The sequence below is a fragment of the Apteryx mantelli genome, chromosome 21 (assembly GCF_036417845.1).
Source record: "Apteryx mantelli isolate bAptMan1 chromosome 21, bAptMan1.hap1, whole genome shotgun sequence".
Taxonomy (NCBI): Eukaryota; Metazoa; Chordata; class Aves; order Apterygiformes; family Apterygidae; genus Apteryx; species Apteryx mantelli.
Genome location: NC_089998.1, coordinates 5,208,426 through 5,235,647, shown reverse-complemented (window position 1 = coordinate 5,235,647; position 27,222 = coordinate 5,208,426). Strand labels below are relative to the sequence as shown.

Here is a 27,222-nt window from a genome sequence, read left to right as displayed (position 1 = left end):
CTTCACTCTTTAATTCAGTGTAATAAACTCTATTCTATTTTCAGCCTAGTTTTCTAAGGAAACAAAATATATGTAATCATACTATTTGCCCTTTCAGCAACTTCTGAATCTGTTGGCCAATTTCAACCAAATTTATCAGGGGGTGTGGAAGTCTCACAGATGCAAAGTTCCTCCAATTTTTATGAAAATAGGTGACCAGGGAGAGGGAAGAAACTCAAACTAGTGGTCTTGCCAGAAAGAGACACAGAAAACTAGGCTTCTTCTATTCCATTACTCTTGGAACTCCTTGCCATTTGGGGAAAGGAATCAGCTACAAGGGCAGGCATCAGGGAGGACATGCTCCCACGTATTCAGGATATGCCTTCAACATTTTGTTCTGATCTATTTGTCATTAGCCTTTAACAAGAGAATGACACTGGTGATCAAGCAATACTGTAAGTCAGCATCATTATCCAGGAGAGAAATGTTCATGGAACCAATTCCTTTGAACATTAAAAAGGAGACCCACAATGAAGAATGAATGGATTCAAAATCCTGGAATGGAGCAAACAGTGTTCTGTGGGTTGGACGGAGCGCATCAGTCCAAGAACTGAATGACCTCCTGAGTCCACTGCCATTTCCTCAGCCTGAGAGCTTCTATGGTTTTCAATAACTGACTGGATCATTATACTACTTTGAGTTAGTGCACCAGGTTATTTGTATCATGCTACAGAAAAATCAAACATGCACTATTAAGTACCTCTATCACATTAAAAAAAAGTTCTTTGTGTATATATTTTCCAGAGCATTTTGTACCAAAGGAGACCTCAGAAATTAATGCTTATTTTACTGAGATTATCAAACATGCTGAAATAGAACAGACTTTGTTTAATGAAATAATGGCACATTCTTTAAATGATATTGTGCATATCTGGATATCTCTTAATTCTGTTATTCCAGTCTAAGGTTAATGTTTCCAAGACCTCCATTACTCTATTTGTTTTCCCCTCCTGCTCCTGTTCTATGTCCTGACAGATTTTTATCTTTGTCCATATCATCTTATGTCACGGAGGTGATCCTTCCTCTCCGAAAGACCCTGCACCTATATATGTATTAACGAATGTATAAACCACCATTGATACAAGAATATTTACTCTGATCTGCTAAACTCATAGCAGTGGAAATCATGGGAGTGCCACATAATTCCTCTTCTGTGACATGCAGAACTACTACTATTACCTCCTCTTACACACCTGTTTTCTTTCTCTATATGCCTTTGCTTCTTTTGTCAGCATTAATATTTCCTTGAATAACAAAGTCTCCTGAGAGATACGTATGGCATCCAAATGTTTACAAAGCCACATTGCCTGAGGAAAGAAGAAGAAAAAAATACAAGCTGAAATATTTGGAAAGAAAATGAAACATTTTCAGAATGCTACAGAAAGCCAGAGAGCATTTTCCTGGCCTCCAATTTAAATGAACAGACTGTATGTGTAACTTCAAGCAGTTTCTTATAAAGATGTTCAAGACTCTACAGCTTTAAATAAGGCCTTTTTTATCTACTAGGCTATAACATGGATTTTAAAGAAGAAAGCATTCTTCCTAGCATGTGCACACCACCATCATCCATAAAGTTTCTGTGGGTCAGCTTTCTTGGTGGTTCAAATACAACTTCGACATTTTCAATTAACTGGTACCAGTGGACATGAGAGAGAACTGGCCAGGCAAATGAAGCAAATAACAATTTGGGAATACCACAAGCATGTAGCTCTGGTGCTCCTCCCAAGCTAATTAGTCCTGCTAAAACACTGTGTAATAAGTCCAAGAAGAGTTCTGTTGTAGAACAGCTGTATCACTACCACCCACTACCTAAGCAAGTTTTTGCAGAGCTCAGTATCCTTAGGCTATCCATCAGCACGTCTTGTGCTCTTCTATCACTTCGACAATTCCGAAAATCATTCTCTCAGAATAAGATTTCCACAAGCACTGAGCTCAGTAGAAAGCAAAAAGTTAAGTGGACAGTATTATAACATTGAAGGTAGCATACTTACAACTGTAGTTTTCCCAGAAGCAGGTGGACCAAGTATACAAATTCTTGGAGCTATGGAACAAGAATATGTGAATGTGAAGATGCAGAAAAGCAGAAATCACAACTGCTTTCCTGCTATTACACGGCATAATATAAATGTAATTACAACGAAACAATTATTTTGGTTAGAAATCTGCTGAATGGAGACTTCAGGATTGGGCTCCACTGGGGAAAAGGGGGAACAATAAGACAGTGTCAGCTGTGTCTTCCTTTAATCTCCATAGTTAATGAGATTAATACTCTGACTAAACATGTTACTTAAGCATATATATCAATTTAAGCACATGGATAGTTTACTTGCTGAACCAGATCAAAAGATACGAACATTTCTTTATATGAGTTTGACTTTTATTCCCAAAACACTTATTTAGATCAGACATTTTATGACAAAAAAAAATTTTAGTTTGTACATGTAGGATGAGACTACTTAAAACGTGCAACGTGCTCTAGGTGACCCTGCTTGAGCAGGGGGGTTGGACTAGATGATCTCCAGAGGTCCCTTCCAACCTCATCCATTCTGTGATAAGTCACTATTCTCACACAATCATAGAACGGTTGAGGTTGGAAGGGACCTCTGGAGATCTTCTATTTCTTCTTTCATTCTCCTTACACAGTAGGGTAGTAAAAAACTTTTTTCTTTGGAAAAGATTTTGGCTCTCATCACAAAAAGTATAATTTCACCTTATGGTTTCATCTAAATATGTTGAGTCAGGGTTCAGAGAAGATTTAGACATTGCAAAATTAGTCACTTTTCTCTCTACCCTTTTGATGGCTACCTTCAATTTCACTAGTCAGCATTAAAATTCACTTTTTCTCTATGTATCCTTTCTTGTGTTTCTCTGCTGTATGTCCCTCTCCTTTCCCTGAGGGAGCATGCAAGAGCAAGGTGGGGAAAAAAGCATGTTCTCTTGGCACCCAAGTACCTTCTTCATTTTCATGGACCTTAGTAGTCTCTATATACTGCCATAAGTGTGCAAAAGAAATTGAAGAGAAAAAGAAATGGATAAGATCCCTGTCCTAGGGAATTCTTAATCTAATGCATACAGACAACACGATGAGCACTACTATTCCAGGCTTTACTGGGAATGGATTAGGGGCATAACAAAACAGGGGAAGTGGGGGTAACTTTGGGGAAAGTGTTTGGGACTTTCTACTTGAACACACACTTTGGGCTGCAATCCCTTGAGTTGTCATTTTATATTAACATTTGATGTTTTTGCCTTATACCCTGGGGGGGGGGAAGGCAAAACAAAACAGACCATATACAGAAGGGACTGATAAGTATTTACTGGGAGTAACATGGGTCAAAATAGATGAGTGAGAGATCTACTCACCCAAAAACCTCTTCAGCTCTTGATAGCCAAGGGAGATATAGTGTCTGATGGCAGCAGACAGGGAAGGATGTGAAATGTATTTTTATGAGGCCTTCCACACGCTTAAGCAGTTATTGGGCAGGTGCAATTTTTAAACATACATGAAACCCAAATTATAGATTCATCTTTACAAAGTTATTCAACTTGGAAGGTTTAAGAAAAACTCCCCCCTTATTGGTTCTTGCAAGTGCAACAGAACTAGTACACAATGTAGAAAAATAGTTTAAAAGGATACATCAGCTGTTTTTATCACCTAATTTCTTTCAAATGTAATGTGATTAAATCCTAGGGTTTTTTTTTAATCTAACACCTTGAAACTCCAGCCCGGTACTTAGGAATTATTTATAAACAGCGTCATAAAAGAGTGCTCGGGTGCCAACACTAATCAACTTCTTCAAACCACTTCAAAGAAAATCAAAAAACCTTTCCATCCACAGATCCTTTTGAGGTTTAACTAGCAGCATGATTTAAAATTCACAAGAAAACCCTTAGGTATTGAAGCTTTAATACACAGCTTTCTTGGACAAACGTTTGATAAAAAACGAAACATACCATTATATACACCATATCATGCTTTAATATTGCCCAGGGCTACTGTAAATGCTCACTTTGTACTAAATCTGGTTTTCTCTCTGCTTAGTGGCTGGCAGCAGATGGGGCAGTGTAATTCACTGATTTACTCATTTGCACACTTGTAAGACTCTTCTAAAGCATTCTCCCTAAACATATGACACAAGGGCACAACCAGGACGCCACTGTATGTAATGTTTAACCCCTTCAAATCAGCAAATAATCAGTATTAAATACTTGAGGTCTGTACGGATGGCTAAATGAAGTCAGAGAAATCTGAAAAATGCCTTTTTCTTCAGTAACAAATCATATTTCATTTCATGTTTAGTCTTGATGTTACAGGATTTACTCTTCCAAGCAGTCTTAAGATTTAACATTCAAGGATGATTTTAGTAATAACAAAATTAATCCTGGAATAACGCAAAAGACCAGCTGGACTTAAGAGTTCTATTTAAGTCCAAAAGATTCTATGATTAATATTAATGCAACAAAATGTGCTCAAGTTGTAAGGGAAATCCTTTGTCAAACAGGCAAAGTACGTAATGCACGATGAACATTCCTGCAGAACTTTGCTACGTTTCTTCAGAGTATGATTGTAAAGGAAGAATTCACAAAAATGCCACTTGGATCCTGGAAGCTTTTTTTATTAGCACAAACCAGGATAAAATGTACAAAACTGACATCTTTGTACTAAAGAACTATCAGCTTTCATAAGGCTCTTTTAGGTTTTTCAGAAGAATCACATGAAAGAACAACAGCATAGAGGCTTGAGTACGAATACTTCACCACCTACTTGACCTAAGAGCTTTTCGAGACAGTTGTAAGCTATAATCATCATTACACTTGTTTATATTTTTAAGCATACTTTAGATCCTATTATTAATTAAAAAGGTTTTCTAACTTCACACCTGGGTTAGATGCAATGCTTCTTTTCCACACATCTCTGTTTGAAATTTTCTCTGGGGCTAAAACTGTCTAGCAAGGCAAGATCATGAAAATTCATTGCTTTACTGATGGCTCTAATAAGATTTTTTTTCCTTCTAAATAGTCAGCACCTTCCGTCATGATCAAAAAGTAAAATCAACTCTGCTACAGATTTCTGTTACATTATTTTCCATATAATTTATTTTTAAAGCAACATTTAGGCTTTAATTTTAATTGGAGTTCCTTGCCTTTCTTAATAGGTTTTTCCAGACCAAAAAGAGACAGCATTTTCTGTTGACAAACAATTGCTGTAGTTCTATCTTCAGCCTCTAAGTACTGAAGTCATGAAACAGAAACCTGCCTAATTCTGTTCAAATAATACTGTGGAGCTAAAGGACAAATCTCAGCTCAATGTGAAGAAATTTTATCAGCATTCTATCAAACTGCCTATTTTCCATGGGTCTATAAAACAGACTGATTACTCATGCTGCCCACATCAGAACAGGCTGGACACAATTTGCAGGATTTGATTTTTTTTTTATTTTTTTTTTTATATTTAGCAGCATTTCAATCAACATTCATCTGATCACCACCGCTAAGCATAAAGAGCTCACAGCACCTCTAGTGATAATGATTTCAATGATGCTGCAGCAGAACTTTCATAATGGTTTACTACGGTTTTAAAGAAACATCAAAGCAACATGACACCAGCTATTCCTGACAGCTCATGCAGAACAAAAATTATAGTTCAGTTGTGCATATCCAAATATAATCTGCCTAAGGGTGAACAGTTTGTAAATCAAATAATTTGACTGAGTGTACATGCTTTTATTGTGCAGAATACTGACTTCCTATTCAATTTATCAGCTTTTGTTATACATACAAGTAGGCATGCTCACTGTTGCTTCATCTGAGATGCCACTGAGCTGTGGAACTCATTAACAGCAGCTAGTAACTAACTAATCAAAAAACAGAAAAGCTGCCAGCCCAGGTAGAATGGGAAACCAAATTTACACCTGACAAAAGGAGTAATTAGCGAGCTTAAAGACAACAGGAAATATCAGATGGGGCACAGAATGCATTAATAATTGATACACTAGAACTCTTTGTTATTTCCTTAGAGGGTTTCATTGCTATAACTGTTAAAGTGCATTTTTTATTAGATTATCCACTAAAAAAGAAATTAGAAAGCATCTTACCTATAACTATTCCAAAACGCTCACATTTTTTTTCCTTCGAGACATGGTCTGAAAGTTTTCTCTATCATTTGCCAACTGAACTGCAGCTTCACAACAGCAGTTTACAAATAATGAGTTGAACTACTTATGGTCTCTCAGTTTTCACTTACCATCATCGTTGTTTTGCTTTAAATGGTTTATCATATACTGAATGGGCTCCTCTGGCTCATGAATTAATAGTCCTTCAAGCATGTTCTGAAAATACATAGGACCGAATCAGAAGAAAACTTAACATAGCTATGCAATCATGATATATTCATTTTTACAGTGATATTATGATGAGGATGTCAAAGAGTTTACACAGGCTAACTGATTTTCTTATGTCCCCTTGCATAAGTGAAATAGAGAATACGGCACCTATTTTAGAGACTGAAAAACTGACACAAAACATGGCGAAAAATTTGCCAAGATGAAACACAACCTATTGCTTTAGCTTATTTAGGATACATACAAACACCAGAAACATTTGATTTAAGCAGTTTGGTGTATGTAACGGTTGAGTCAGCATTAACACAAAAGCTATACAAGGAGTCTCAAAAACAGCATCAAGTTAAATTAGGATCCCTTCAGAGCAAGTTAAACCTCCTTCTCAAGCATATTCCTACAAGTTCCCAGTAGCCTCGATGCTTCCAGAAGAGACGAGACCTGCAAAAAACACACAAACCTAACAACCAAGCAAAAGCAGCACATCTCACGTTCTCTCTTAACCTCGCTAGTTTTCTTCCTACCTAAGAACTAGGGGGGAAAAAAAAGGTTTAAACTCTTTCCCTCATTTTGTATTTTTCAGCCCATTTTCACAGGGCCTCGCTTCAGCTTCCACTGAAATCACTGGGGATCTTTCCACTGATTTCAGCAATGATTGGACCATTAGAGACAGAGAAAGGAATAACACTGAATAACAAGGAATAACAAGGGACACTAACTCCATAGGTTTTCTTACAAGGTATTTCAGCACAGCCAAGAATTCTGTAATTAAAATCAAACATATAACACTAACTGATACCCGACTTGGATTTTCTACTGAAATGCTAATGCTGGAACAGGGCCTCTTTTTTCTAAAAATCAGCCATAACACTTTTATATTTGAAAGCAAATTCTACAGGCCTGTATATTCCGTAAAATTTTATAGCATAACAGATTGGTTGTCTTTTATTGGAGTAGTATTTTTCCTTTTCCACTTTGTTCACTTAATTAAACTACTCTATTTCTGTTTATAAACTGTTTCACATGCAAGTTCTGATGCTCCAAGGTCTGGATAACAAACAGCATAAAATATAAAATTTATATTGTTATTGGAAGTTCATTAAAAAACTACTACTTTCCAGCAGCATTTATTTAAACTAAAAAAAAATGCATTTGGCACTACAATTATCAGCAGCTTTAAAAATAACAAGCCTAGAAAATTTGGTCTTATGATTCAAAACTGTTCAGGCTGACAGTGATCGATACTTTTACTCTTTCTTGCCCAAGTCCTACCGGCACTTACACACATGCTTAATTTTATTACATTCTGCTAATCTAAGTTTAATTTTACACAAACAGGTCTGTTACTCTCTAGAGAAGAGTCATGTTTTGGGCCTCATGTTTTGGGCAAATGTCTATGTTTAGGACAATAATTTCAAGCTGTGTTTGTTTGTACGCTTAGATTGCTACAATAAAGTTGAAGCGTGAGGGGAATATAACACTCTTCCCAAATCCCGTAGGCATTTTATCTAATGTGAGGCCCTGCAGCTGCCTCCAATGCCTCATGGCACACAAAACATATTTTTCCTTAATAATAAAAAAAAAGTAGTCATACTAAATTGCCTTGAAATTACAAGGGAAGGGAAGGGAAGGGAAGGGAAGGGAAGGGAAGGGAAGGGTTGCTTGCTTCCCAGTGAGATTTGAAGAAGCAGAAAGACCCCATAACACACAAATTAGAGATTTAAGAAGTGTTAATACTCGTATGTATGGAGAGTAACAGGTTTTCCTATCAGAACAGCACCAGAACATTTAGTCCCTTGAACAAACTTCCCCGTGCTCGGCAAAGGGACTTCTGCCAAAGAACAAACCCCCCCCCCCCCAAGGCAGGGAAATCAATCTTTTTATTTACTGAAATCACACGGTGCGAGAGGGGCATTGCTTTTTATTTCTTTTTGATACACATCTCTATGGAAGAGCCGCCAGGGCAGCCGCAGCGCACGGCGAAACGACCCCGGGCGGCCAACGCGCGCAGGTAAGCGGGCTGCGAGGCGGGCGGCGCCTCCCCAGCCTCGGCCCCAGGAAGGGCAAGAGCCTTCCTGCCACTTTGACTTTTCTTAATGCGTAATTTGCCGCTGCCGCCTCCTCCTGCCTGTGCTGCCAAGCGCGCTTTTCATTCGCTGGCCTCAGCACCCGTCTTCCACAGCCTGCCGCTTTCTTCTGCGAACACGACACACGTGAACTCGAACAGAGTCAGGCTTGCCGCTACCCTTTTCGGTTTTTTTTTTTAAAGCCCGCGGCTCCCCACGAGCCCAGCGCCGGCGACCCGGCAGCGAAGCCCCCGCTGCCTCCCGGCGACCCCCCCCCCCCGGGGCGGCCGCGGGGCCGGGCCCGCCCGCGAGGAAAGCCGGGCCCCCGCCCTGGGCAGGGCCGGGCCTGGCCTCACCCGCCCCCCCCGGGGTTGGGGCTCCGCCGGGCCCCGCCGGCGTGCGCGGCCCTTCACCTGCAGGAGCTGGAAGAGCCCCCGCTCCTCCGCGTAGGCGCCCATCGGCGGCGGCAGCGGCAACGGCCGGGCGGGGGCGTCCATGGCCGCCCCTAGCAACCGAGCCCTCGGCAGCGCTACGTTGCTAGGGACTTCGTCATCATTCCGCGACGCGGGAGGGCCCCGCCCCTTCGGAAGGCGATGGGGCACCATCCCAACCCTGCCGCCCCGGGCGGCACGGGGGTGACCTCATCAGGCAGCGACGAGGCCCCGCCCCCGGCGGGGCGGGGCGGGACGCCGGCCCAGTTACCGGGGAGACGGCAGCCGGGGCGGGCGGCGACGACCAGGCCCGCGGGCAGCGGGGCCGGGGCTGCCCGGTAAGGCCGGACGCGGCCCCCCGCCGCGCCCCGGGCCCGAAGCCGCCGGGGCCAGGGGCGGGCGCGGCGGCTGGAGGAGGAGGAGGGAGGCCGAAGCGGCTCCGCGGCCGCCTCGGGAAAGGCCCGGCCTAGCCCCCCCCCCCGGGGCAGCGGGCGCCTCTGCGCCAGTTTGGGGAGCCACAACGGCCCCCGCAGCCAGCGCCGACCTCCGGGGGCCGCTGCCGCCGCGCTCCGCGGGTGTTGGTGCTTCACGGGAACGTCCCAAAAGGGAGCCGAGCCCGGGAAGGGAGGGAGGGAGGCCGGCGGGCGCAGGAACCCCGAGCCCGGCCCCCATCCCCGGGGGACGGAGGCTAAGCACGGACCCAGCTCTCCCCCGTCCCGTCACGATATGCTGCCTCTCAAGGCTGCCTTCATTTACTGTTAGAGTTTTTAAGCCACTTGGGCAATAGCTTTACACCAGATAAGAGAGAGCGTTTCTCCCTTCGGTCCTTTCACAGCATCGTGTTTGATGCATTGCTACATTATGTTTACAATAGACCCACTAGGGTTTATGGCATCTGATTGTCAGTGGGCCCCTCTGGGCTCTCTACCTCTTTTTGCAGCATCATTACTACCTCATTGACTTACTGTTTGGGGCTCTGGGACTGCAGAGCTTTGACACAATATATCTTCTCCTCTTGCTTTAAAAAAATTTTTTTTTTCTAGTTTTCAACCAGACCTACACAATTCCAACTCAGGTGAAAGGCAGAGTTACATATGTAGAATTCTGTCATTCTATCATTCTCTCCTTCTCTCCCAAAATCCAGGAAGGGGAAAACATGAATGAGGTAAAGGAGACCCTAAGAAACATAGAACAGAACTACAGGCTCTTCCAGCAGCAGCAGTTTACATTTATCACAGCACTGCAACGCACCCGAGAGAATGCACATGACATGATCAGACCTGTGGCAAGCATCAGACAGGTACAAAGTATTTAGCACAAAGTTTGCTGCTGATGGGAGCAGGGAACAACACAATGCTGTCATGCACTTGAATCTAGTTCAGTGATGAGTAGGTGTTTTTATTAAGGGAAGATGCACAAACCTCTCCAGTAACATTGTGTATAACTCTGCAAAACAGTGGCAAAAGATTAAGCAGGGGAAAGAAACACCTACATTAGTCTTTCCCATTTACAGAGAAGGAATTATAGTGCTCAGCATCACTTCATGATTTAGTTTAACACTCTCATTTCACTGCCTTGGCATAGCCAGAAATACAGGGTACAAGAAAACAATCAAACCAACCCTCCTTCCCCAGCCACACATGGAATCTGTAATCCTTAACTTGTAACCAGCATGCCTGCCTCTTCCCCCTGGTATTGGTGCTGCTCTATCTTTCTATAGTGCTTATTAAAAATAATGGCTGTGTTACAGAGATAGGATGATGGATTGAGGGCTGAGAGTCCCAAGTGGGCTCAGGGTTTTCTGGGCTGGTAAGTGAATTGTCTTGGAATTTTTATAACATGGGATGTTTTAAGTAGCGCAAAGAACTTAGATTTTTCTTCTGCCTTTGTCTTTCAGTGCTCAAAAAAAAATTAGAATTGTGGATGTGAGAAAGCAGAACCCAGGCATAACCCCCCCCCCGCCGCATGACAAGGCCAGAGTGAAAGCCAAGTTGTCATTAGGCTTAGGACACAGAAGTGAGCTGGTTTTCTGTTGAAGGCTGACTTTGAATCCTGCACATGAATAAAAGCAAGAAAGAGAGAAATACCTGTGCTCTCAGCCTAAGGCCACCTTGACTGCCTGCTGGTCAAATGCAGCCACTTCCTTGGAATTTAAACATAGAAACTACTCTACAAAAAATATATATATTGTACCTAGATGGGAAAAAGGCTGCCTTTGACCCCTAAAAGCTGTATGTAAAAGCCTTTTTAGTTTTGAGGGATGAAACTTCTTAGAGAAGCAGGGGGAAATAACACCACATCATGCAATGGCGACAGCCTGGAATAGGGTATAAAGTGAAATCCTGATTTGTGACCCAAACTCCTCATTGACTTGTTTCACCCAGAGATGCAAACACCACAGCAGCTCCCTGCACTGCACAGCCTTGCTGCGGTCATGACGTTGGCCCAGCGTAGGAGCTGTCCCCGAGCTCCGCTGGCTGCAGCTCAGGAGCAGAGGTGGGCGAACCCAGGCCTGGGCAGCCCTTGCAAACTGTTGTTCACACAGGGTGCGAAGATGCTTCAACAGCGAGCCCAGCGACTGGGTTCCTCATTCTGGTTATGCAGGTGCATTAACTCTCCGCTGGTTGATACGGACAAGAAGTCCTGTAGTCCCATTAATGAGCACCCAGGCTAAAAATGCTATTCTCTTTAGGACTGTTTCTGCCCACAGCAGCAATAAAAAAGCTTGCCACTCACATAGACATACACTGAGAAAACAGTGTGAAATGAGGAATCTGCAGTGGAAATGGACCCTTAGGAGCCATTTTTACTTTTCTTACAAACCTGCAGAGAATTTGCCCGAGTACATAGTATGGCTTTTTCTGTATGCGCAAATGGTATTGATGTTGGAACAGTGAGTTCATGCTTATCTTGAAATCTTACAGCAAGTACTGAAGGTGCAAGAATCCAGCTATGATCGCAAACCAGCCACTCTATTTTGTATTCTGACAACTCATGTCTGAAGTACCTGTAATTTCTTTGCAGAAGGTACTTAATCTCTGGCATAATGTTTCATTGTGCAATGCCATTCACTCTTAGTAACAGAAACATTCAAGGCAAATAGGATATAACATTGCTCTAGTGGATTAGGAAGGACAATTCAGGTTAAATGGTTTTAGTTTTGCAGTCACAGCTAGCGGTGCCAAATGAAGAACCATATGCAAACACAACCACACTTTTATCCAAAACGTTTACAGTTCAGCCACTGCCCTGACCTCCCACCCCACTTTGCCTAAGCAGCTGCGGCGGTGGCACAGTGTGCACTGCTCAGAGCACAGAGGAAATTGTCCCCTCACACCCAGCCTGTTTCCGATGTGCTTGCAGCAGAGCTGCTTTTTGGCTGCAGCAGTCCTACGCTCCTTCAAGGAGGGAGGGAAGGCTCACTGGTGTGCTGAAAAGCAGATCAGACCCAGTACCCCAGCCTTCTGCAGTTGTGAGGAACTATGAGCAAACATCTCGGGCACGCTAAAGAAATCTTGCTACCTGCCACTGTATTGCAGTTTCCACTGTGGCTCACTCATACAGGGTCACAAGGGAAAGCAGCTGCTTGTCACTAACAGAAGCTACACGCTTCAAGAATCACGTTCTAGCACCTTCCCAGCTTATCACAATGCAGTTTAACATGCACGACCCTCTCTTTCCCCATATTGCACTGTACAGGTACAGTCGTACATGGACCATCACTGTAATAACTCCACTGACCGGCATATCCTCAGCATGTTCCTGAACATCTGTAATGATCTAAGCAAGCTCTGCCAGAACCTGGAAACCCTACATCCTGGTAACAGCGTAACCAACGGCATTTTGGAAAGATGCAAGCTGCTCCTTAGCCACAGCAACGATCTCAGCGCCATCCGAGCTAAGTAGGTTTCTCCATCAGCTCAGTTTCTTTGAGACAATTGACAATACTGGGGGACTGTCACAAGAATGTATATTCTCATTTGACTTCTCCATCAGTTTTTGTCACAACACCTTTCTAGTTGTAGTGAGAGGAGACGGTGCTACTCTGTTTAGTATTTCCACTGCTGTTTGAATAGTAACAAGGAAAACAGCACCAAACTCCATTCACAAAAGGGTTTTTCTTTTTTGGTGGTTTGTATTCCTGGTGGATGGAAGGGCATATAAAGGCCAGTTGGTACCCTGAAGTCACATGCAATGGAAAGGCAGTTTACCTCCACCTCCCCCCATTCCTGCTCTGAATATAGTTAATTTCTGTGGGGCAAGGGATTGTACATACTCTTGAACTCCTCCAGATTTAGCCCAAAAGCCAGGATGTCATGTGTTTGGCATGACTCATTTCACAAGATCTTGTATTCTATCATTGCCTTTTCTTTTGGGCAGGGCAGGGCGCAAAATGCTGTCTGTGCATTTCTGCTCTTCCCCGTGGATCTCAGCACGGCCCTGGTGGGCTCCCCAGGGTTGATTGCTAGGATTACTCTGGTAAATGTTTCCTTCTGTACCACAGATATCCCCACGATGTTGTCAATCACCTGAGCTGCAATGAAGCAAAGAATCATTATGGAGGTGTAGTGAGCCTCATCCCCGTCGTTCTAGACTGCGTGAAGGAGTGGGTAGCCCACACTGAGAAGCTGCCACGGCACATGCTGTGTAATGTGAGTGGTGGAAGTGCTATCTCTGAGAAAACGGCACCCCAGGGTGTACCAGCCAGGGCAGCCATTTCCCCCAAAACACCTTTTGTCCACCTTGGAGCTCAGACCTCAAATAGTAACAAAGATTATGTACAAGCACAGGGAAGTAAGCATGTCAGAAAGAAGTGTCTGATTGGCACAGAAAATCGCAGTGGGAAATTTAAGAGTCCTTGGAAGCCACCCGGTAGACACGCTTTTTAAAGGATCAAAGTTCAGGCATCTGTGGCATAGAGGTGGCTGATTAAAGACAGCAAAATGAATACTAGAGATCTTCCCTATCTAAATCCAAATTCTGAAGAGATAGTCTTATAACCTAGCCTTTGGCAGATAAATGCTCCTTTCCCCTGCTCTTATTTCCACTTTGCTCCTAAAAGTCATCTCAACAGAACTAGTTGCATCACACATGCTCCCTATGACAAGCCTTGTGGTGAGAGCAGGGAATAGTCAGGACTAATCAGATCCTAATCTCTCAGATAATGAATCTTGGGCAAGTTACTTGAAGTGGGATTTTACAGACTTCCTCCTCTCAGACTTTTCTGAGGAATACCTGCTCACTCTCCTGAGCCAGAGGTGTGAATAACCTGAATGTTTGAAGGGTGCGATGGCAGAGCAGCAAAGGCCTCTCTTGTATGGATTCAGAAGAACATCTAAGATTCCCACTAGGCTTATCCCTAAAATTCCCTCACTGCAGCTGATCCCACTGAAAATGCCTGGTCATTTGGACCAAAAAAAAAATCAAGGCTGACAAGGCAGAATACTAATGATGTCTCCCTTGCATACCCCTGGCTGCAGAAAGGTCAGCAAACTTAAACCACACTGACTGGCCTCTGCTGGGTGCTTCCTGCAGGGTCTCACACCAACAGCAGCAGACACCACTCTGAACATCCTCCTTTACACCTGCTTGACTCCTTTGCTGTCAAGTAGAGCTACAGAGATGTAAAGGACAAATTTCATGTTGCACTTAGTTTGGTTTATTGACAGTATCTGAACTTGAATAACCCCCCCCCCTCCCTCCCAGAGCTCTGCAAGGCTAACAGCAGGAAGGCATTTCCATTAGACATGATTCATGGGATTCTAGTGGGAGCAGATGGATCAAGAAAGCTGTGGCCATTTTCAGTTGGCTTCCCCTTCAGACTGCATGTTAAAATGTCTTTTCCCTTTTTCAAGATGAGTATCCAGCTTGCCTAGCTTTCAAGGATGTTATGAGGCTTAGTTCATTAAAACTGCAAGGCATTTCAAATAGTCTCATGCTGGTTTTATAATGGTGCTTTGCAATTCTAGTCGCTGACTTTATACCAGTGTCTCTGAAAACAGCTTTCTTCCCCAGCTACACGGGGAGGGTCAGCAGAGTCACAGGCTCTCCCCCCTTCCCTGGAGCTGATATGCATCTTCTGTGGTGCTTTTTATTCAAGCACTGTTAACTACAAACTTAAGGTCTCAACAGTGCAGTGTCTTCCCTGTATCTGATTGCTCTTTTCCCCTCCCACAGGCAAATTAGCTCCTGTTCTTTGCCTCCTGCTGGAAGACACTCCTGAATAAACAATTTCCCCATGCAAACCTGACTCAGTTTGCTAAAACTGTGAGAATGCTTTTGCCTTAAGATGACCAGATCTTGGCAACAAACAGCCAAAGAGAAGGGAGAATTGATATAGAAAAGGGAGCATAGGAAAGAATGGTAGCTCACATGGAACAAGAAGTATTTTCAAGAGCACTTTTATTCCTCTCATAACCGCACCTTCTTTTGCACTTTGTTTCTATCCCCCATCCACATATGCTGATATATAATATATCTGCTCTGGAACAGAGGACTATTTTTTAGGAGACATGATCCACTTGAACCGAAACTTTGTGAACTCAAAATGATAATGAAGCTAGTCGAGGTTACTCTTAGGCACTAATGGGCCACAGCCAGCAAAAAGTGACCCTTCTTATCTCGGGCTTTGAGAGCCATGTTGCAGAGGCAGCTTTAGGAAGAAAAAGAAAAAGAAAAAAAAAATCAAAATGACTTGCAGCTGCCCTATTGTTGCTTCATGTTGCAGAGACAAGCGTCCAGTGACAGTTGCTGGGTTGGAAAGCTTTTTAAACCAAGTAATACTATGTGGACTAACAGAAGACAAGTGTTGAGACAGAAGGGACACTATTCTCACCTCTTGTTTCCAGCCTTCCTAACCCTAACTATCATATAGCTTAAGTTTGAATACGCAGGCTCTCAGACTAAAATTATTCTCCTGTTAGTAGTTCACTTTCAGCTTCCATGGTGCAACATAGCACTGTCCCATCAGACCTTGTCTAACCTTCTTCCCAACCCTGCATAATTCAGCTGTTCATGAGTACTTGACAGAGGTTGTGATACACACAAGAAACATGCACTTGCCAAACTTTTATAGGAATTTCTAACCTAGCCCTATGCTTTCAATCAGTCTTATGCAGCCAAAATGTTAAGGCACAAGCAGAAAAATGAGTGCATAAAACTTGCAATTTGAAGATTGGTAATGACACAATCAGAATCTGTTGGAAGACTGCAAAGTTAAGTCTCACAAAAACACCTAGACAAATTACTTAATTTCCATACAAGTTCTCCTCTTCCAGAGCGGATGGACACTTCAAAAGACAAAAAGATACAGCAGGAATTGTTTTTCTCTACTACAAATCAAGCTGTTTGAAGAATTTACATAAACAGGATCTAAGTGCCAAACACAGAACTGCAATAAAGTCTTACTTTAACCTCCCTCAGCATAAAATTGCTAGATACACACTTAGAAACCAGGCAGGGCGCCAAACTGACTTACCTGGAGATCTGTCAGGTGGCCCAGAAAAAAAAACACTTTTTCTTTCAAAGACTGGAATAGAAATACGGGCTGGTTTGGATGATCTCAGCAGAATCCTGCCGTCTGTAGGCAATAAATGACTTCTGTGTTCCCCCTGATTTGGGTAAAGGTCAAACCAGGCTTTTGTCAACTTGTAACCTGGCCAAAAGATTCTGCAAGTTAAACATCTGTTTCAGCATTTGAGACACTGTAACCAGTGGGATATTGTTCATAACCCACGAAGTGTCAGGTATCAGGTGTCAGGTATTGTAGTGGACTCTTAAGGAAACGAGAGGGGCAGTTCAAGGGAGAGTGGAAACTCAGCATCTCCCCCAAATAATTAAAGCTCCTGCTGACCAAAGCAGCAGGCTTACTGGGGCCTCTAGCGGTCAGGTTTGGGAAACACCGTGGAATGTAAGGCAGCAGCCAAAGCAACCCTGCTACTACCCCAAATCCTCAATCCTGCATCCAAATATGCTTTTTAATGTTTATTTCACCTAAGAAAACAACCAACCAACAACTACTGCAGTGCAGTATCCCTGGTTGTTCTCCCAAGATGCTAAGCTCAGCCGAGGTGCCACCCGCTCACAGGTTTTCCTAAGTAGCTGTAATTTCAGAAAAGCGAGCTGCTCTTCTCAACCCTGTGGAATTGCCTTGCTGTTTTATAAACACTCTGAAGTTACGCTGTGCTGGTAGGACGGAGGGAGCACCGACCCTATTGAAGAAATCATAAATAGGATTTGGCAGACATTAAAGATCACCAATTGAGATCACCCAAAACTAGGGAGTGCACTGGGATTAGAAGAGGGCTCAAAAAAAAAAAAAAAAAAAAAAGTTTTGCCAAGTAAAGCTCACATACACTGAGAACATGAAAACTATCAGTCAAAATTATTCGCAATAAGAATTTGTCTCAGAAGTAAAACCAGAGTCTTAGCTAAACTTCATTGGCAAATCCCTTGCTTGTATGAGTGTGTGAAGGCAGCAGTTCAACTCTTGTCAGTTTTCTAAACTATTTTGTAATGACGTTTTTAAAATCCAAGCCATTGCGCCAGTAGCTAAGTAAATGCAACTAATCAAGATTAATCAAAGATAATTAATTTTACTTCCCGAATTTAAAGCATTTCCTTCCCTAATGTCTACTGAATGTTTATTATTTACATGCTGTGTTTATGAACTACTTAGCGTTAGAGAGTAAGGAAAGTCCTTTATTCTTCTCTTTTTGTACCTTTGTGGACTTACTTCTGTGGGTAATATATATTTAATTATTTTTATACTAGCGAGTGCAGCTTTTCAATGCTAAGCTTCTACTAAGGTATGCAAAATGTATTAAAAAAGATAAGAGCAAGTGATATTCATTTTCTGCTTTGTTTTCCTTTCATTTACAGCAGGTTGTAAAATTCATCCCAATGCAGAAGGCTCAGAAACAACTTTCTGTGTCACCTAACCCCAAGATAACATTTAGAGCAACTTGTGTATAAAATTCTACATAAATACTGTTATGTAACCAAAGTATCTTCACAAACAGACTTTATGTCACTCGTACCATCTCCCTGCACTTGTTGTTCACATTTTAAAAATTATACTTAGTCCTTAATTGAAATGTTTGAATTCATGCTTAATTTTTTTAAATTGCTTCGAGCCACCTTGCAAGTTTTCATTTATTTTTAGAAGAAGTCTGTAAGAAAATGCCAAGGAAAAATCCCTTGGTTTGAGAAGTGTCCTTCTGTGTGCATAGTGTCACTTGAGTAGGGTACAGAAAAGCAAAGCATGTATACGCTCATACAGTGAGCCTCCAGCTTCTGCCAGTACCCCCAGCTTTGCAAGCAAGTCTGACATTTTCGTCTATTAATTTTCTAATCACTGCGCAGTCTCTAGACTAAATGAACAATGCCATACAGAGAGCTAATATGCAGATTTGCATTACTGAATTGTTTGCAATTAAATTATGGATTGTACTGTCATGTCATCATTGTCATCACTGATGTTTCTTTTCGCAAAAGAAAAAAGCCATTGGCTCCATACAGAAAAACAAGCTTGTAACAAGGAACCCCACGTAAGAAAGGGCAAAACCATTTATCTGTATTGTAGCACGCGGATCTGCCACAAAGATGCTTTGATACTGGATTCATTTCTGCACGTTTTGCCACAGCTCAGTCCCAAAGAGGCCAGCTTGCAGGGAACAGAACAGAGAGTAGTGCAAAACAATACATTTTATTTGTTCACAGTTAAACACAAGCAACTGCCTTGACATTTTAGAACATTCTAATAAGGACAGCAAAACCTCCTTTTGGTTTAAGTTCTCTTTAGCTTAGGATTGTACCATTTCCTCATATTTCATATTTATGGCATTTAATGTGGATTGTTTAACATGCTTACAAAGAGCGAGGCAGGGAACAGATTAACTTGACGAAGACAGCATTTTTAGATTTAACTAAAAGCAGTCAGTTAAAAAAATCTGTTTCCACTTCACTGATGGGACCCCTTCAAACAAACTGCAAGTTAACTACACACAGCAGATCCATGATTTTTAGATTTACAAAAAAAAAAAAAAAGGCAAAATTTGTTCCTCCATAATCTTTGTGGTCCATAAACAAACCTAAAGTGGTTTCCATTACTATCCCGGTGCTAAAATCCTTTTTAAAAGAAGAAAAAGGCCACCTTGTCAATGAGCTTGCATTTCACCGCCAGGGCATTTTTGTAACCACCAACAAAAACAATCTCTCCTCCAAAAAGTGAAGTCATCATATAAGCAAGATACTCTTTTGGGGCTTGGCAAAGCAGAAGGATGGTCTAATGAACTCCGGTAATACAACCGCATCCAACAGCTGAGCCGGCCCGGCCCCTTCAAGGGCAATGTGCAAACCATTCACTTTTAGGGGCTGGGACCTGGTGGGGCAAGGGGCAGGAGACCTCCAAATCTGACTGAAACATACGCTATCACATTTGCTACCACTAAGTCTTAGAAAGCCTATAGACATGTCGACAAAACCAGTCTGTCACTTACAACCAACTCTCTATTTTCTATTCCATGCAGATTCAAGCTTTGACAAAACCACTGACGTTCACCTTTACTTTCAGAGCTAGGACTGATGAACTGAAAGGACACTGAGAATAATTTAGAGAGGCAGAAATGTATTTAGACCCTAGGTGTTACGGAAGAAGTGGAAATGGGAGGAAAAGTACTGTCAGGCACAAGTTAGCATAATGCCAGCCTTGGACAGATTCCTGTTCCTGTTTAGGTTAAGAAGGAAATCAAACTACAAGTGCAAGTCTACTTGGACTTGATTTATATTTGAGAAGATTCTTCAACAGCAGCTGCCACCCAGAGAATGTTTAAGAAAAGAGGCCACATGAGGTGCAGGGTAATTCTGAGCCTGTTATGTCTAAGTAAGCTTGGACCCAGACAGCTCTAAGGCCTAAAACAAGCACGCCGCCTTCCTAACAGTGGGCTTTATTCTGCCACAAAGATTTGAGTCCGACCACTGACAAACCCCGATTCCCCAGTCCTCCTTCACACAAGGCTCATCTCTGACTTAAGCATGATTGATACAGAAAGGCTCCATGACAGAATTCGGATTCTCAGTTTAAGCATGCCTCCTCTTCAGTGCAGACAGCCTAGTTTCTTAGGGAAACTGGGGATGAGGGCGAAGGGGTAATACCTAGAGCCAAACTGATGTCACTGAGCTGAAAAACATGCTGCAATAGCAGCAGAACAGCAGTCAAAGGAGACCGTATCTGGCAAGTCAAGCCTGGAAACATAGTCCCAGAAAGAATGAAGCCAATTTCTTGGACTCAAACGCACAGTGATCTTGCTCAGGCTGAGAACAAAGACCAGAACTATGAAGGAGGTCAGGCAGCACGAGCATTTCCCCAGTTAGAGAAATGTGCTCTTCTGCAAATCTTCATGAGCTTGCTATATTACATACCTGTTCTGCATGCTCTCACTATTTGCGTAAATCTTCCTTTTCCCTCTTCTCCCACCCAAACTGCTTTCACATACAAACCAGTTCGAGGTCAGTACCAGTGTGTCAGGCAAACACTTAAAATACTAAAAATATCAGAAGCTAGTGTTTTAACAAGTCTTCAGCATATATGGTCTCTGCATTACAAGCTCCAGTTCCTTATCGTCTGTTTAAATGCAACTTCCGAGAAATGTTAAGGACAATATAAACAATGATTATGAATTAGGGTGTGAATCATTTTGCAGAGGTACACTGTTCTTTAAACATTTAGTTATTCGATCGGAGTCCAACTTAACAAAGACTGGGCTCCGAGGGAAATGGGACAGTGAACAGGCAAAATATAGACCTTTAGATGAATGCACTAGGAATTCTAGTTTTGCTCCCTTCCAGGATAAAAATAACCAAAGTCACCTGGACAGGCAGCATAATTAACTGCTCTAAACTGGAAGCTTGCAAGGAAATACAAAGCGTTCATAGTAGACTCACAAATGTTAATTTGGCCTCATATTGCACTCAAGTTCATAAATGCAGCCGCTCACTGGGGACAGGGAGAAAGGAAAAAAATACTTGCAAATGCTAACAGATGTCCCTTCAAATTAGTACACGCTGCTAAAGACTGGATTTGAGAAAGAAGCAAGAGTTAGGCTGGGCATTACAATTCCAGACCCAAAAATCCACTTTGTATTCGTTCAGCAGCCATCTTCCATTACCGGACATCAATCCTATTCCGCTGCATGAGCTAGCTGCTCAGACCAAAGAAACATAAAAGCTTTTAGTTAAACTTGCATTCACGCCTCCTGTTCTATGCCAAGAATATGAAAATAACACTGATTGACTATCTTCCTTTTTAACTGTGGTCATGATGAGTTTCATTGTAGTCCATGATATGAAGCTGTCCAACACTGCTTTCCTGGATCTTAGGTGAAAGGCTAAGGTTATCAGGGCTTGGAGGGGCCTTCGTCTCCATGCTTGGATCTTTACATAGTTCAGTCTTTAGCGTATCAGAAAGGCTGTTGATGGTTACACCCTCCTCATCACACTGGCTCTCACTCTTGTTGCGAAATAATTCTCGTGCCTTCATTCCAAGGAAGCTCTTGGAGCTGGGGAGTGAACCTACAGTCAGTGGAACAGTAGTCGAGGGCTCCAGCAACATGGATGTCTCCCAGCGACTGCTGAATCTCTGGTTCTGGGGTTTTTCTGGGGTGGAGAGCTCACTGCTGCTGCCACCCTTACTGCTACTACTACCCCGAGTGCTGGGAGGTTTGGTCTCTCCATTTCTACCAATTGTTTCTTCACTGTATCCTGCCACAGTGTCTGCACAACCTTCATTACCACAATCCAGCCTGTTTTGGAAGGAGAGAGGATACAGCATCAAGAAATGGTAGCAACAGTGTAAAATGGAAGGATTAAAATGCTGGAGAAGGCAGGTTACTTTGATTACTTTCCATTTTTGCTACTGCATGCGTATTTCAACAGTCTACATCAGTTTTGCTTTCACAGTTTTGTAGCAAAGCAGAAGTGACAGATGGTAACCAGAAAGGTAACTGTCACATACTTAGCCTTGCAACATCCAGTGATGGACTAAGTCCAAGGCTGACAATAATCCCAAAGCAGGAGGAACTAGATCCTGACCCGTTAAGGAAAAAGAAGTCTATAGATCTTCCTTGGATTTCAGAGGTTTGGGGTTTTTTTTTTAAGCCTACGTCAAGCACAGGTGTTTGCTACAAATCTGCTTGCAGTGCAAGAAATTATCCTGATGCTGCAACAGAATTTGGTGTAGAAAAAGGTATGATCAGAGGGAAAAAGACACACAACTGTCAAATTCTATCAAATGAATTTTAAAGTTTGCAGCTACAATTGCTGAGCCTTCTTGGGCAACACTGTCCATTTTTGAGCCTGTCTATTCAGAATTAGTATGAAATCTAAATTGTTTCACCTATTTCTCTTCTTTACCAAATTTTCCATTCAGGCATAGCTATTTGGGGTGGGGGCACAGGGGAATATCAGAGGACATATATTATAATCAACGTAAGCATAATGGCTGCAATTTCTTGAGTAAATGCAAGTCTGAACAAGCCTGAAACACTTTTGTTTGGGAATTAACCATCTTAAAGTTCATCTTTAACCTAGTAGGAACTGAATGCCAGCATAGTCAGCAGCTTCCCTTGACAGCACTTTATTAAAGAGCAATTATTATTCCCATGTTATTGACACTAATTCTGATGCAAGTCAAATAGTTGTTACAAAGTACAGCACTAGGCAGTCATTTTAGGTAGACAAATGTAAAACAATTATTTCAACTATGGCATAACAACTTGTAAATTAAAGAAACTGGTCTCTGAGACAAACTAGAGGTCTGTCTCAGGGTTTGAACAGCAGTTCAGCTATTGGAAAAATGCTTCATGAGCGCTTCCAATTTTACCAATGACTCTCAGTAACCTGGGCAGAATACTGAAGAAGACTCTGTAAAAGCGGGAGTAATAATAGAAGTATTTTGAGATGATGCATCCAAGTGCTAAGAATTACAAAAGAGCATCATCTTCCAAGGAGCTGGTCATCAGGTCCTTGGAAGATATTTTACATCATCATCCTTACCTTTCTTCTGCTGCTTCAGCTGCTTCTGTTTTTTCTTCAAGCTTTTTCAGTAGGCTGCTCTTCTCTAGCCGGCCAAACAGATCTAAGATCTCCAGCTCAAATGCCTGTGTGATTCTTTTCTGGGCCTTGTATCTACTTTCTACTGCTTGCAGCTGACCTCTGAACAGAGAAAGAAACCAAAAGCCTCACACACTACCATCAGGTCCTGTTTCCCCAAATTCTGCCCCAACTATGACAGATGCATTTGTCAATGCATTGCTAAAGTTTTCTTTAGCAAACTCCTACCTTGCTTGGATTTTAATATCTTCTAGGTACTTCTTTTGTTCCAAGAACAGGTGGTCCTTTTTAGCAAGCTGAGATTCCAGTTCAGCTATCCGTTTCTGGGAAGCATCAAGCCTTTGGCTTTGCTGTTGAACACAGAACTTTGCTTTCTCCAGTTCTTTCCGAAAAGCAGCGTGCAACATTTCAACCTCCTCGAAGGAGAGAACACAATGTTAAAGTGCAATCTGATTGTGTGTTATTTTTATTAATATTTAGACAAGTTTCTGATGCTGTAATAGGCATATTTTTAAGCAGGATGGAATAAACCAAGCATTTCTAAAAGCAGATGGAAAACTGGATACTATGAGGCTGCATGCTAATAAGTTTCTGTGGATATAACTGTACGTCACTGGACTTTATTAGCACATTAATGTTTCTTATAAGCTCTTTTCAGGAAAGCAAGCTTGCCAGGTCTGCACCAGATCAGAACAGACAAACTTCATTGTAAAACAGTCTTTGAAACGTGACCTTCATTAAATGCCAGTAAAGCGCCTTTTTTTGGCTTACTATTCACCTTCTTCAATGACTTGCTCTCATGCAGAAAGTTACACTCTTGTGAAAGTTATGTGCCTCTAATTAAAAAAAGGTTTCTTTGAAGTCAGGAAGTAAAACAGTATGAACCACAGAAGTTTTAGTAAAGTTAATACTATTCCTTAATAGGGAAACAAATATGAGAGAAGAATAATACTACTTGCTTTAAAATGGCATCTTACACATACTCACTGGTATGTGGTTATCCTGGTTAAGATGTTTCTACAAAGTCTAGCAATACTATCCTATCCATCACACTTCCATGAACTTAAGAGTCCAATGTTACTTTACCAGCAATAGTCTGCTGCCAACTACAGTAAGATCACAGTGAAGTTTCGGTCTCACACAAAGTGGCAGGAAGAAATTGATAAGGATTTACATCAAGTGGCTAAAAGTGACTTCACGTGTACCCCAACATCCCCTTCTTAGCTTTCAAGCTAAGGGTACTGAACAGATTCAATAATAAGATGGTGCATAAAAACAGCTGAATGAAAGTTTAAGCATGAACTCAAACTCCTGAAAAATCAACTTCAAAACAAGATATCTGTTAAGTTATGAAGCATTTCCTTCACTTCGAAAACAAGGCCAAGAACAGCTTGATGATGACCTAAAGTGCAGTCTTCCCAAAGGGCCTCATCTGCAACCCTGCACACTGTACCTTTGTAGTGTCTGTGTGCTTGTGCTGCAGCTGTTCCAAGTACAACTCGTTGACCTCTCCGAGGACCAGAAGTTGTCTGTTCAAGAACTCCATCTGCTGCTGCACTGATTCACTGTTGGAAAGCTTTAAAAGAAATTAAAAAGAATCAAAAGACTGGAATGAATAGTTCAGCAGGAGAGTCTCAGTTGACCTGTACTGTGTTCACACGGTATTTTTATAGAGAAAGGAGACAGAGACAAGAAGCTAATGCCTCAAAGGCAATAAGTGGTAAACAAATGAATTTCCTTAAAGCTGGTTACAGTCCATACCCAATTTCACCTCACAGGCATTGCTTGCCTCAAACAAGACAACCATGTTCCACTTATGTAAGAAGTGCATTTGACTTCTGATATTAGCAAGATCTCTAAAATGCCAAAAATCAAGCAGAGCTTTGCTCAAAGCTTGTATTTCTCAATCTACACATTCCTACTGTGGCAAAAGCAGCCAAAATGGAGAACAGTTTCAGAAACCTTTGAACTGAGTTTAAAATCACTTCGTCAAAAAAAAAAAAAAAAAAAAAATCTATTTCTCTCTATGTTGCTCTTCTGCAATTTAAATCAGACACCATAAAACTTAGCACAGGCTTCTTTTGGAATAAGAAAGCACCTGAGAACTGTTATCAGAAAAACAAACAAACAAACAAACAACAAACAGAAAGACACAAAGGGACCCTGGGAACACCGATTCCTCTTACCTTTTGAGAAACTTGGCTAAGAAGCAATTCTGTGTGACACACCTTGTTGTTAGCCTTCTTTAATTCTAACCTCAGGTCTGCAATCATATTCCGGCAGTCCTCCAGCTTGGTCTGTTCAAATAAAGGAACTCGATCAAGGTTCTGAAACTTTAGTAAGGACTAACAATGGCATATGGCTGGAGGGCCCCATCCACCCAGACTGTAAATCAAGTTATACTGAGCACTTGCCGAAGTCCCAAAACCAGTTAAGAAACTGCATTTTTATATTTCCAAATTGAAGACAGAGCAAAATAGAACAGAACTATAAAAGGACAATGGTTGGCTAATTAGGTATCTCTAATTATGCATTGCCTTATTCTGAATTAGGACAATATATCTGATGGAGATGTGTTTAACATGGAGAGAGGTTTAACATAACTTTCTCTAAAATATTTCATGCCATGTCATTAGAAGGGTTATTTTTAAAACTTCAGTAAACAGATAACATAAATTCGTTTAGTGCTCTGCTTCATACCTGCAATTCCTGGCTCTGGTTGTAGAATTCCTCACGGTCATGTTGCAGCTGTCTGATTTGGCTGTGAAGCTGAGCCACTATATTTTCATGTTCCTCCTGAAATTGGTGGTACCTTGCCTGTTCCTTCTGCAGACTCAGTTTGAAGGCCTGGATTTCTCTCTCCTGTAGTTTCAACTGATCTTTCTGTCAGGAACCCCAAATGAAGCATCAGACAATACATCTGCTGTATCAGTGAGAATATCTATCTCAAGTTACTAGCTATGTAAAGCACTAACATCAATTAATAGCACACAGGCTTAATACTTTTCCATACACAGAATATTATATATAAAAAATGTGCTTAAGGGCTGGGGGCGGGGGGAGGGTTTTGTCTGAATAAGAGATTAAAAGGTGTTAGAGTGAACAGGCTGAAAACTCAAAGTCGCATCCAGAGGCATACTGAATAATTGCATGCTCTTCCACTGCACCTCACGCTTTCAAGTTGGACCCGGGCTTCACAGCTGAAACTCTAGTCTATTTTCCAAAAGCTATTTGGAAAGCTACTTTTGGTCCTTCTACTGAATTCTCAAAAGGTGAAATTTTATATAGAAATAGCTATAGATACAGAATGAAACACACGTAAATCTGTAACAAGCCATCCTTCAATACACTTATAACTTTGAATTTTATCATAGTAAATAACTGTGGGGGGGGGGGGGGGAAACAAACATATGAGCTTTCCTTTTTTTTCTTTTTGCTACTACTCCTCACTTGAGAATTAAGTGGAAAATGAACAATACGTCTTCAAATAACATAATAAGGGGTTTAGATAGGCATTAAGCAACCACTTCACTAACTGTGAAATCTTAATATTCTCCAAAGGTAAGTGCTGGCAGTGGTTAAGCATGCAGGCATCTGTCGATTCAGTTGCATACAGTCAAGTAGAGACTACTGGCTTTAGTAATCATGGTGTGCCTAACTAATCCACAAAAACTGACTTTAATAAAGGCTTCTTTTTCAATTGAGTGGTACTGAAAGATACTGGTCAAACCAATTAATACTTGTTCTAACACCAATGTGTTTAAGTCACTGCTAGATTTATACCCTTGCTCACCATGGCAGCATTATGTTCCTCCAGTGCTGTTGCTTTAATCACTTTTCGCAGGAGTCGCCGGTTCCGAAGGGCATGCTGTTGTCTTTTGAAGCGTTCATACAATAACTGGTTGTGCAGCAAAAGCAATTGGTTACGCAGGGTGTGAATCTCATCTGAAGGGGGAGAACCTAGATGGGAGTCAGAAGACAGAGGAGAGATTACTGAACTGTACTATCCCTGTTTCACATAGGGGAAGTGTTTTCTAAAATATATAGATTTCTTTGAAATTACAATTGTAAAAATTTGTAAAAATTTGTTCCATTTGATCTGCAACACAAACTTAAAGTTTTAAACATTTTTCCCCAGAGCAACCAAAAAAAATCTGTTTAGCCAGAAGTCCACTGCAAAGAAGTGGCAGACAAGACTACAGCCTTGACAGTCAAGTTTCTAATCCTATGTTTACTCCC

At 41.7% G+C, this 27,222-nt stretch overlaps 3 protein-coding genes across 12 annotated transcripts in view; 1 reads left to right on the top strand and 2 right to left on the bottom strand.

Annotated features, from left to right (window-relative positions):
* The window catches only part of AK8 (adenylate kinase 8), a 72,495-nt gene extending 63,507 nt beyond the window's left edge, over positions 1-8,988 (bottom strand). Inside the window, exons 1-4 of the mRNA XM_067308882.1 lie at positions 8,857-8,988; positions 6,284-6,368; positions 2,031-2,080; positions 1,233-1,346 (exon numbers count right to left, since the gene is read on the bottom strand). Coding sequence (XP_067164983.1) covers positions 1,233-1,346; positions 2,031-2,080; positions 6,284-6,368; positions 8,857-8,940 — 333 coding nt within the window. The 5' untranslated portion in view covers positions 8,941-8,988. The remainder of the gene's footprint in view (positions 1-1,232; positions 1,347-2,030; positions 2,081-6,283; positions 6,369-8,856) is intronic.
* A 124-nt stretch (positions 8,989-9,112) lies between these two features.
* On the top strand, positions 9,113-18,510 carry SPACA9 (sperm acrosome associated 9). Of its 4 annotated transcripts, none has more exons than XM_067309201.1 (5): positions 9,113-9,212; positions 10,019-10,174; positions 12,574-12,776; positions 13,379-13,526; positions 17,758-18,510. In XM_067309201.1, exons 2-5 carry the CDS (start codon positions 10,031-10,033, stop codon positions 17,845-17,847), a joined length of 585 nt encoding a protein of 194 aa, XP_067165302.1. In that variant the 5' UTR covers positions 9,113-9,212; positions 10,019-10,030; the 3' UTR covers positions 17,848-18,510. The 4 variants fall into 4 exon arrangements, with proteins under 4 accessions (XP_067165302.1, XP_067165301.1, XP_067165303.1 ...); XM_067309200.1 differs by having other exon boundaries at positions 17,755-18,510; XM_067309202.1 differs by having other exon boundaries at positions 15,052-17,836.
* A 51-nt stretch (positions 18,511-18,561) lies between these two features.
* Positions 18,562-27,222, bottom strand: part of TSC1 (TSC complex subunit 1) — a 41,668-nt gene continuing 33,007 nt past the window's right edge. For 6 of the 7 annotated variants that reach the window (XM_013941772.2, XM_067309186.1, XM_067309190.1 and 3 more), the window contains 7 exons: positions 26,777-26,943; positions 25,684-25,866; positions 25,170-25,280; positions 24,437-24,559; positions 23,212-23,399; positions 22,927-23,085; positions 18,562-21,674 (listed from right to left, as the gene is read on the bottom strand). In XM_013941772.2, the coding sequence (XP_013797226.2) occupies positions 21,179-21,674; positions 22,927-23,085; positions 23,212-23,399; positions 24,437-24,559; positions 25,170-25,280; positions 25,684-25,866; positions 26,777-26,943 (1,427 nt within the window). In that variant the 3' untranslated portion in view covers positions 18,562-21,178. The remainder of the gene's footprint in view (positions 21,675-22,926; positions 23,086-23,211; positions 23,400-24,436; positions 24,560-25,169; positions 25,281-25,683; positions 25,867-26,776; positions 26,944-27,222) is intronic. The other variant, XM_067309191.1, reaches the window with a different exon arrangement.